The 12,002-nt window shown below is 43.0% G+C and overlaps 1 protein-coding gene across 1 annotated transcript in view; it reads left to right on the top strand.

Moving 5' to 3' along the window:
* Window positions 1-8,734, top strand: part of LOC139221909 (serine/threonine-protein kinase BRSK2-like) — a 137,233-nt gene extending 128,499 nt beyond the window's left edge. Inside the window, exons 18-21 of the mRNA XM_070854210.1 lie at window positions 277-457; window positions 1,558-1,647; window positions 5,693-5,740; window positions 8,511-8,734. Coding sequence (XP_070710311.1) covers window positions 277-457; window positions 1,558-1,647; window positions 5,693-5,740; window positions 8,511-8,734 — 543 coding nt within the window. The remainder of the gene's footprint in view (window positions 1-276; window positions 458-1,557; window positions 1,648-5,692; window positions 5,741-8,510) is intronic.
* Window positions 8,735-12,002: the final 3,268 nt, after the last annotated feature.

Raw genomic sequence — 12,002 nt, 5'->3', positions numbered from 1 at the left:
ACACGTTTTGTACCCACCAGTCATTTAGACTACAGATGGAGGCTCTCAGTTACAGTTTGTTTACGTTGTGTCTCGCTGTCCCTGCTGGCTCAGCTGTCAATCACACACACACACACACACACACACACAGCGGCTTCCCCAGAGACTTTTTATTCTTCTTTTCAATTCTAAAAGAATATAAACAAAACAATATTTAAGTGAGAAACAGCTCAAGATTTGGTAACTTCAGTGTGACCTCTCGCTCACGTCGCTGCTGTTGTGTTGTCTCCCCGTCAGATCCCCAGTCTGAGCCACAGCGTCATCTCTCAGACCAGCTTCCGGGCGGAGTACAAGTCCACAGCCGGTCCAACGGTTTTCCAGAAGCCGGTGAAGTTCCAGGTGGACATCACCTACACCGAGAGCACCAGCGCCACCAAGGACAACGGCATCTACTCCGTCACCTTCACCCTGCTCTCAGGTAAACACACCCCCAGACAACCCCATACTTAAAAGAACGTTTTACAGAGTTTTACTTTATTCTTTGGTTCTTCCTCATTTTATAGCAAATCTTAAATCAACTTAAAAAAAGTGACATTTTTATGTCACATATCTGTTTTTCAGCCGTGACCACAAACAGCCGTTATATCGCTCTCTGCACACACACCAGACTCCATTCACTAAAACAGGAATTTTAACTTGCAGAGCACATTAATGGTGTACTGCTGCGTAGGTCGTTTGTGTTATTGAGTGACTTAGTTTGGATCCAAATTAACTATTTGAAGTTGATGTAAACACGTTGTTTCTTTTTGAAGTCACACAACAACACAAACAAACTAACTGATCAAGCAAGTAGTAGGCCAGTAACGCCTGTGTGCTGCGTGCTAAAATTACTGTTTTTTTGAATGGAGTCTGGTGTGTTTTGAAGATGGTGATATAACAGCTGTTTTCACAAAAACGCAAATTTTACCTTGCAGAACACGCTGTCTTGATTGGTTTGTTTTGTTTGCGTTAAAGTGAGTTAATTGTTTTAAAGGGGTAGTTCAGGTCCAACACAACATCTGTGTAACACACACTAACACAAACAAACTAACTGATGGAGGCAGCAGCAGACCAGCAATCCTGTGTTCTGCAAGATTAAATTACTGTTTTTGTCAATGGAGTCTGGTGTCTTTGAAGAGAGCGACGTAAGTTGCAGTTGCTTACTGTTGCAGTAATTTTACCTCGCAGGAGCTGTTGCTGATTCTACCACTGCTTCAGTTGGTCAGTTTGTTTCTGCTATTGTCTGACTTTGGTGTTTTTAAAAGGGTTCATTTGGATCCAACAGGATATTTGTGTAACACACAGTAACAGAAACAAACTGACTGATGGATGCAATGAGAGGTAAAATTACTGTTTTTGTCAATGGAGTCTGGTGTCTGAAGTAACTCTTCAAAAAGTTTTATTATTCGTTTACCGTTTTATTTTACTTATAATGATCACTGTGCTTCTCTCTCTCTCTCTTTTGGGTAAATTTGTATTTTATTCATGTTGATGTTCAGTAAAAATGTTTTACACATTAAAAAAAATGCTGCTCATCAGGTCCCAGCCGACGTTTCAAGCGTGTGGTGGAGACCATCCAGGCTCAGCTGCTCAGCTCCGACCAGCCCGGCGTCCAGCCCCAGATATCTGGTAAGTGGAGCCCCTCGCCACCCGCCCCCGGCCACGCCTACACCCCCACCCCTCCTCCTCCACGTCCTCACAGCCTCCCTCCCTCCCTCCCTCCCTTCCCCCGGCACTCCTCACAGCACAGCCACACCTGCGGCCCACTTTGGCTCGGACCCGCTCGGCTCAGCTCAGCTCAGCTCGGGCCGGCGCACTGCTTTGAGCACACGGCATCTCCACGTGCATGTCCCTGCCACATGTCATGGCGTCCACACACACACACACAGCTGTTTTTTATCTGTAAGAGATGTAAGAGAAGGTATCAGGACACATCCTCCTGTTTTTAGTGTCCAGTGGTTCATAAACACACAAATCTGATTTAAGCCTCCTCGGATGTGATTGGACGTTTTGGGCTGCCTATAGAGAGACGGACGGACGGACTGTAGAAATATGGAAGAAAAGAAAGAGTGACTGTGTGTTCTCCAGTCGTCCTTCTTTAGTTCTGTTTGTTTTATTAGTGTGACGTTGTAGTTCTTCCTGTTGTCCTTTCTGTGGTTATTTACTTGATAATGGTCCCCTCTGGTGGTGAAGCAGAGCAACTACAACCCCCTCTCTCCCCCTCGCTCTCTCTCTGATGGATAATTTGGATTTTTCAATCAAACAAATGATAAAAAAGTGACATTAAGTGATAGATTTTGGCCCTGAGAGTCCAAAACAACAACTACAGCAGCAATTATAATATATAAATCTACATTTTACCAAATATTATAATATCCAAAGTTCTCAGTTTTGTCAGTTTGAGCCCAAAAGTCTTATTTTAGCTAAACGACTAATTGATTACAATATTTTACTCTTACGATGCCGATTATTTTCAGCTTTTGTTGAGTTCATTGAGTTGAGTCAAATGTAAAATTCCATGACCTATAAAAGTTAGTATATAAATATTAGTCTGGTGAGCAAACAACTTTTTATCTTTTAGACAAATCAAACTCCCTGATTTTCCAGGATTTGGCCCAATAATTAGTTAAACTCAATAACTTTCCCCCTCTGGAATACACTTGACTTTATTCCAGGACCCCCTGGTTATCTGTACATTTACTCTTAATTATCTTTACAAGCCGTAATAAAATAAACCTCAATAATAAACATTTAATTGGATTTACCATCAGATGACAAAGTCACATCAGGATTTCATTAAAGCTAAAGTATGAAAGTCACGTCGGTGCTAATGCAACATGTACAAAAATTTACAAATTAAATTTTTTAATGGGACAACTTTTATTCATCATCACTGAAGGATGATACGACTACAGCACAAAATATTCTTGCTAAGCTGTTTACATAACGAATGAAGAGGAATATTCCTTTAATTTAACAAATTTGTCACTTTTCTAGTGTTTAAAAAGCTTAAAGGGACTTTTCTCCAACCAGTTTTAAGGGTAAACTGAAGCAGTGAACCCTGTCAGTGCTTCTATACTGACAGAGAAAGCTGAGCTCTCCTCCTCGGCAGAGCCTACATGTACCAGAATGCATTGCGCACAACCAAAACATGATAAAAATGCCTCCTCATCCATAAAATCCTCTGTACTCGTAGTGCAAACCAGATACGTTTCTTTACAAATCTAAAATAACCTGCAGTTCTTCCTGGTCTCCATCGTCACATGACAAAACATCCACGGCTTTAACACGATGTCCCTCAACTCCAATACGTAGAAAATCAGTTTTCTAAGCCACTAAGAGCCCTAAGAGCATCCAGCTGATGTCCAAAAGTCCAAACCATCGCTCACACACACACACACACACACAGTGAACCAGTCGCTGCCACAGATGGGAACTGTTATCAGGCGGCGTCACCGTGTAGATGTGCAGTAACCCACATCTCCACCCGCTCTCTCCTCTGTCCTGCCTCTCCATGCCACCCTGCTTCCCGTCATCCACAGCTTTACTCTAACGCCACTTGGATGAGCTGAATGACTCGCATGCTGAATGAAAAGCCGGCACAGAACCGTCAACACACACACACACACACACACACTCACAGTTTGGCAAAGCAGGCGCCGGAGCTCTGCTTATGTTCGGCTCGGTGCAGCTGAAACCAGTGACGCTGTGTGTGCTGATGGTTCTGGCTGAGCTGCCATTCACACACACACACACACACACACACAGAGTTGTGTGTGTTTGCTGCTTATGGAACTGATATGCTGAAATGAAAGCATGCTGTGTGTCGCAGTGACGAGCAAACAAACACTGAGATGATGTGACTGTGTTTGGTTCTGAGGCTGTTTGCAAAGAGATCAACAGAGAATCTGCATGAAACTTACTTACAGCTCTACAGACATATGAACCTGATGGTCTCTGTGTGTCTGTGTGTGTGTGTGTGTGTGTGTGTGTGTACATGCTGTACATGTAAGGCTGTACTTGTGTGGATTCAGTAGCAGATGGATTTTAAAGGGTAACGTCTGCCACAGTAATGTTCAGCCTGTTTCCCAAAGTCTCTCTAAAATAACACAGTATCTGTATCAATCAGTCAACAGTCGGCACTTAGTGGATAACACTAATGGACCCACCAGACTCCATTGACAAAAACAGTGTTTTTACCTGGCAGAACAAAGGAGTTGCTGGTCCACTGCTGCTTCAGTCTGTTAGGTTTTTTTTGCTATTGTGTGTTACACAATTATTGTGTTGGATGCAAAGTCAGACAATATTACAAAACAAACTAACAAATCGAGGCAGCAGCAGACCAGCAGCTCCTCTGTTCTGTGAGCTTAAATCCCTGTTTTAGTGAATGTAGTCTGGTGTGTGTGCTGTTTGTGGTTAAACCAAAAGGATCTTCCAGGTCTCTCTCTGTAGGGATCCTTTCCATGATGCTGTCCCACACTTAGAATAACACTCTGAGCCTGTCAGTGGATCAAACAAGCTCTTTTAGTGGACCTACTGTGATCAGGTGCAGTTGTCCCAAAGGATCACGTTGCAGGTGATGCAGCATAAACATTCACTTTAAATTGTTTTGATTGCCAAAGGATAACTTTTTTAAAACCTGGGCTCTGGTTTGACTTAGTACCTTCCAGTCATTTTTATATGCAAAATAAAAGTGTTGGAATTGGTCCAGTAGATCGTCTCAGCTGGCAGCCACACAAAGCTGAGCTGCTACATAAACTTTTAGGGCAACGAATCAGGTCCACTAAAAGAGCTTGTTTGATCCATTGACAGGCTCAGAGTGTTATTCTAAGTGTGTGACAGCATCATGGAAAGGATCCCTACAGAGAGAGACCTGGAAGATCCTTTTGGTTTAACCACAAACAGCACACACACCAGACTACATTCACTAAAAGAGGGATTTTGCAGCTTCTGGTTCACCCCTGCCTCGATTGGTTAGCTTGTTTGTGAAACAAGCGTTTTGTTTTTTAAAAGATTAATTTGCATCCAACACAATATTTGTGTAACACACAATAACAAAAAAAGATCAGATTGAAGCAGCAGCAGACCAGCAACTCCTTTGTTCTGCCAGGTAAAAATACTGTTTTTTTCAATGGAGTCTGGTGGGTACATTGATGACAAAAAGTCCAAGTCTTTTTTTTGCACTCGCTGCTCTTTAGTAACATGTCAGACATTTAGGTAGCAGATTATCAGCTGTAGCTACAGGCTAGTAGGCTAACAAACAGAGCGGATGACGTCTTTCTGTCAGCGACACCAACAAAACGACTCTGAAGCTCCTTCATGTAGAAAGACATTGTGTGACACACGACTTACTGTGCTTGATTCGAATGGATCAGAGGTTAGTTTGTCCTTCTGTGGATCAGCAGAGGGAGACCAGGAGACCTGGAGACACAGATCCGTCTGAATGACTCCATTCATTCATATAATGACTGTATAAAAGATAGAAGTGAGCTGAACATTCCTGATAGTTACCCTTTAAACTGGACAAGTGAGACGAATCAGCCAGCGTGCTGCTGATGCTTGATGTCAGCTGACTGATGATGTTGATGTTGATGTTGATGATGATGATGATGATGATGAAGCGCCGGGCGTCAGTGAGTCGGTTGGTGTTTGTGACACTGTCCTCTGCTCTCAGATGGCTCTCAGCGCTCTGCCTCTTTGCCCAGTAAATCCTCCAAGCGTGGTAAGACCCAGAGCGGAAGCAGAAAAGAAACAAAAAATAAATAAAACACCTTAACTCTGGCTTTTAACACACACTGGCAACGTCGTGGAGGCCTGTCACCACCAACACACCCCGTCTGCACTAACACCAGAGAGAGAGTGTGTGTGTGTGTGTGTGTGTGTGTGTGTGTGTGTGTGTGTGTGTGTGTGTGTGTGTGTGTGAGAGCTGCAAAAAATACATGTTCAACTTAACAAGTCATTTAAATGTGAATAGAAATTAGGGAAGATTTTTAAATATTCACGTAGCCGTTAAAAGTCTAATAGTTCATGAGACTGTCTTCTTGTTTTAAAAATATTTTCCTTTACATCTTTACTGAGACCTGACTTCATCTCAGTGCTCCGTATCAATCAATCAGTCTGATTTTCTGTTCTTTGGCAGCCTGAGTCCCATTTTATCCAGCCGGTGATTAGCAAGGAGCTATTAGAGTACGAGCTGGGTTAGTTTAGCTCTGATCCCGGTGGACAAAACACTTTAGGACGTGTAATTCTGCCTCAAGTAACACGTGTTTCAACACTAAAGAGGAAAGAAAAGTTCGAACGAGCTGCGATTTCCCAAAAACTAAAAGTCTGACGGGGCACTGAGATGAAGTCTGGTCTCTCTAAAGATCTTTCAAGTAACACGTGTTTCAACGCTAAAGAGGAAAAACTTAGATTAACAGATTAAAAACAACAGTTCATCTGGCGGTTTGTTTTAGCTTCAGTGTTTCTAAACCAGAACGTCAGACAGAACGAACAACAATCCAGATTTGTAGGAACGAGAGCTTTAAAGCTGCGACGAGACCACAGACTGTATCTAAGAAGTGGGACGTGGCCGCCATGACGTCACCTGTTGGTGTGTTGAAGCCTCGTGTTTGGCTGCAAGGGCGCCGCCATCTTGGTTGTGCTGAAGAAGACTGTAAACTAGAGACTGAGAGCAGAGACTCATCAGGAAAATGTTCACTGAGCTGATAAATCATTTTCCTCATTGACTTCCATCCAATCAGACTCATGTGTGGAGCCAGTGGAGTCGCCCCCTGCTGGACATTAGAGAGGATGCAGCTTTAAGGCTCTTCAGCACTGTTACGTCCACTTCTTCTATACAGTCTGTGCCCTGAACGCACCATCGCCATGATTTTAGTCTTATTTTGGAGGTTTTTAGGGGCGATTTGTTCTTTAAAAACTCAATTTGAAGGCAAAACAACAGTAAGATGAATGTATTTCTGTGTGTGTGTGTGTGTGGCTCTTACCTGACCTCAGTATAACCCCCCCCCCCCTCTGCATGGTAATGCCTGATACTGGGTTGCCCCTTCTTCCTCTTCCTCCTCCACCACCTCGTCCTCCTCATAAACTTTCCATATTTGAACTCAGCGGAACACAAAACTGTCAGATACACATTAAGAACACGCCTCTTGTTGAGGCTGAAGAGGACCGATGGTAAGTGAACACAACACTTGCACATGCACCAGTGACGACAGCTTGACGAGGCGTTCACTTACTGAGGGGAACCAGACTAACCTGGGCCACCACTGTGTATTAACGTGTGCTCTGTGCTGTACTGTTGCATGTTTTTTATTCACTCATGACGGTTTTAAAAACACTGACCAGAGAAACTTTGTCCTTAACGGGTGGATGTTGGATGTTGGATGTTGTTGTGATGGATGTTGATCCGGCGGAGAGTCAACAGGAGCTCTGGAAGACATTCAGAGGGAGAAAACAGTCAGAGGAGACTGTTTTAGAGACGTTATTCAGCATAGTTCTGTATTAAAGAGCTCAGAGATAGTCTGTAACGAGCATCAGGCTGCTGTAAATCAGCTGACAGACCGTTTCAAGGATTCAAGGAACTTTATTTGTCATACCAACACACATTTACTCATGGGGAGATAAGATCAATATCAATATAACAAATAAAATATAGAAAATAAAGTTCCCATATAGAATAAAAGTTTATTTCTACATCCTCAGACTGGGACGATATGAAAGCAACTCATTACTGATTCAATGAGATTCTCATTATGCTGCTTATTTACATGACTTTGTACTGAAGAAATCAATAAAGTGACTAAATACTCACTTAAAAGACGATGTTATTGGTTTGAAGATGATTTTCTTGCATCCGCCATCAGATCAGCAGCGGTCTGTTAATCAGAAATGATCAGGAATTAATAGCATTTCACAGTCCGACTGGTCGTGTGATACAGTTCATGTTTACTTCTTTAAAAAGTCGACTCCTAAACTCTGTCTGACTTTAATCTCAGGCCAAATATTCTGCCACCAAAACTTAATTAAATAAAGTTTTTCCAAGCGTTCAGACGACATTCACAGTTTGAAACTTTAGATCCATCGTTTCCTTTAATCTGATGTCGTCTCCTTCAGTGAACGAGCCTTTAAACGGTACCTGAACGGTCTTCCAGCGCTCCTGGGGGGCTCCCCAGCCCAGCGGGGGGAACAGAGACTCTGAAGCCAAGCGCTGACCTCACCGATATTGACAGAAATATTGATTAGTATGCTGATTGAATCTTTTGGGGGACGGGATGTTTCCTCTCCTTCCTCTCTGGCCTGAACAACCATCATACCTGCCCCCCCCCCTGGCTGAAGAGTCTCCTTTCCTCCAGCTCCACTCCTCCTCTCATCCCTCCATCACCTCCTCCTCCTCCTCCTCCTCTTCCTCTCCTCACGTTAACCCCATTGCTCATCTGTTGTTTGTTTTCTCTCTCTCTCTCTCTTTGTTTTTTCTTTTCTTCCCGTCTGTGTAGGCAGCCCGTTGAGTAACTTCTTTGACGTAATTAAACAGCTTTTTTCAGACGAGAAGAACATCCAAGCGTCCCACCCCCCCGGCGCCCCCGCCACGCCTAGCTCCCCCGCCAAGCATGCCCCCGGCAGCAAGCCCAACCAGCCCCCGCCCAATGACTCTAAATGCCCCCCCGGCAAAGACAAAACAAAGATGGCCGCCAGCAACAGGACACAGGAACAACCTTAAGGAGCGGTAGCTGTGCATGACTAGACGAGAAGCAGTTATCAGGTCGCTAAACAGGAGGAGAGCTGCTAACTTTGCCCTTTAGTCACGAGTGGAAACAAAAAAATCTACTTTTTGCCTATAAATTTTGTACTGTATAACGGGAATGGCTATTTCAGTTTAAAAGTTGATCAGTATTTTACAATAAGTAGCACATGTAGCTTTGTTTTCCCCACCTTGTGTCCCTCTCTGTGTCCTCGGGGGTCTTTCAGTGGGTGTGTGTCCTCCTCACATGTGTGATGGCTTGACTTGTCTCTGCCACCAGGGATCATCCATAATAGCTATTAACCTTCGGGAACCGGCCGACAGCGGCCCGCTCACGGCCCGCCGCCGCCGCAGCCACAGCCGCCTCCTCCACCACCACATCCTCCACCTCCACCTCCTCCTCCACCACCAAGAGAGTCCGAAACTGAAGAAAAAAAGACAAGAGGGACCCCTTCCCCCTTCCTCTTCCCCTCCCCCCCCCCCAACTTCACCCCTCTTTTCTCCAGCCGCATCAGTAGAGTCGCCCCACCAGACCAAACACATCTCAGAAGAGTTGTAAAAAGAAAAAAAAGCCTTAAGACAGTGATGTTTGTCGATCCACACACACTCTCTCTCCTCTTTTCTCTTCTATTCCTCCCATATGTACATAAAGAAACACACACACACACACACACACACACACTGTACGTACTCCTCAACATGACTTCTTTGCGGGATGTAATGACTTGCACACACTGACAAACAGGAAGTAAGAGCGGTGGAAGAAAGAAGCGGACGGACGGACGGACGGACAAACGCTGGCTGGATTGTAATTCTTTTTAACGTCGTCTTTCTTTGTGAACGGCAGGATTTTTCTGTGGCGTTTCTGTAAATGGGGTTCTGGCAGTTTTAAAAAAAAAAACAAAAATGGCTGCTGGTAAAGAAGGTACGATAAGGGTGGAGGCGATGTTACATAAATGAATGATCTATTCTGTTGTACAGATTAAATAATGTTCTGTATGTACAAAAAAAAAGTGTAGTTGTGACATTATGTTTTAGAGTTGTGTTGCCATATTTTTGTTTTTGTTTTGTTTTTTTTTAAACACTCCTTCACAGGCCTGGTCACGCCAGCGTTACAAAACATCGTGATCGTCGCACGTTTTGCGTCGTTGAGCGATTAGCGAGCCGTCTTTGCAGATTAGCCGACATTTGAGGGAACGTAAAAAAGATGGCGTCTGTTCAGTCCCCCCCCGACCGGTGGACCTACACGGGACCTCAGTTCATAAAAAATACGTTTGGTAGCAAAAGACGAGAGACGAATAATTGTTTGAATCGTGCCATGAATCACAGACGTGATGTTTGTCAAGTTAAAAGATCGTTTTACAAGTGAGGAAAGTCACGTAGTGTAGTTAGTTAGCTAGCTAGTTTGAGGATTTTGCAAACTTATTTTTCAAACTTATTTTTTAAATTGACAAACATGCAATTCATAAATATATTAAGAATATTAAGAAGAGAAATATAAGAACGCTGGTTAACTGTTAAGATGCTAATGACCCCCCCCCCCCCCGCAGCCCCGGTATGCAGCTCGGACTATTTAACGTACTAGCCATCGTTAGCTCCACATGCTAACATGTTTGTAAACAGAGCAGGACGAGGAAAACAGCTTCTCTAAAAAGTTTGGAAGTATTTCCATCTAGAAAACGTCTGTTAGTCAGAATCAACAGTAATACGGTCACTTTACCGGAGCAACGCGTAGCTACTACTAAAAACAGGCATGTTGCTATTGCTAACACTGCTAGCTACAGTTAGCAAACCAGCAGGACATCCTTTCCAATTTTAAAATTTAAGCTAGTCTAAATTTACGTTTAATCAAAAGGGAAATTAGTCAGCAGGGTTAGGGTGGGTTGAGAGTAGCTTGTTAGCTGTGTGACGCCATCAACTTTTAATTAACGTAGAAAAGTTAGCGGTTCTTCGATGGTACAGATGCACGTTAGCGGACATTGGGACTGACTGAATAATGCTAGCGTGTTAGCGGTTCTCTCACCAGCGAGTACGTCACCAGCTTCTAGAGAAACGTATTTTGTAAAAAAGAGAAGGTAGTTTTGTGGTGTGACCAGGCCTCGTCGGTCCAAACGTCTCCTTTTCCTTTTGCACTTTTTGACAAAAGTCTGGGTTCATTTACACGTCGAGTCCGAGAATTTTCTTTCTTTTTTTTAAATATAATTTTCATTATTTTTTTGTTACAATTTTGAACTGCTGTGTATATTTTTGTACTTTACTGTATTTTGTCTTTTATTTCTGCTGTTAATTTATTCTCAGTTATTTATATGAAAGATGTAGAGAATGTTTCTTAACGTCAAAAGTTATTTAAGGATATTTTTGTCATGTTTAAGTTATTTGACCACCGAGAGATCTCGAAAACGTTTGTTTGTGAGCGTTTGTTCCTTTTTTCCCGGCTTTTTTGACGAGAGAAACCTTGTAATATACGTTTTGGAAAATGATTTACCGTAATTTAAGAATGTAGACGTAGCCTCTCTGAGAGGAACAAACCCTTTGTTGATAATTGTCGGCTCCTCTCTCCCCCCTCTGTGTGTACGATGACTCAGATCTCAACAACAAAACACTCATTCTGTAAATAAGCCGAGTTTACTGACAAGCTTATTTAAAAAACCAAGGGGATTCCTACTCTTAGCTTTGACCTCGTACGGTTGTTTGCATGTTCAGCATTCGTCTTTTCTTTGCATGTCGTCGTTGGAATTGTTCTCCTGTTCCCTTTTTCTCTCTCCACACTTATTTATGTATTTATGTTCTTTATGTGCTTTTGTTTTAATTTGCCTTTTTATTTTATATATCTATATATATATATATTATTTTTTAAATTTCATTTGATTTCTTTCGCCGCCCTCTTCCCACTTTTTGATTACTGTGTACCCACAGTAACCGTGCAATGCATCCTCCTTACTCATTCTCTCAAAGAGGGACCTCTCTGGCGATCGGGTCGCCCACCAGCTGGGTGGGCGTTGGGTTATCGGAGAGAAAAATTAAAGCAATACCTTTCATTGTCCGCTTTCCTCTTTTTCTACTGGGGGAAACCAGAGCACACAGAATGGACTCGGAGCACGGAGCGCTACTACTGAGCAGGATAACCACTGGCAATGTATTCCCTTGTGATGTTACTGTGAACAACTTCAGTGCTAAAGGAAATAAATCTGTTGACTTTGGAGCTGTGTGCACATCTTTGATTTGAATTAAGATGTTTATTTACAGA

This window comes from Pempheris klunzingeri, chromosome 1 (assembly GCF_042242105.1).
Source record: "Pempheris klunzingeri isolate RE-2024b chromosome 1, fPemKlu1.hap1, whole genome shotgun sequence".
Lineage (NCBI taxonomy): Eukaryota > Metazoa > Chordata > Actinopteri > Acropomatiformes > Pempheridae > Pempheris > Pempheris klunzingeri.
The sequence above is the reverse complement of the archived record's forward strand: the minus strand, read 5'-3'. Positions and strand labels throughout refer to the sequence as shown.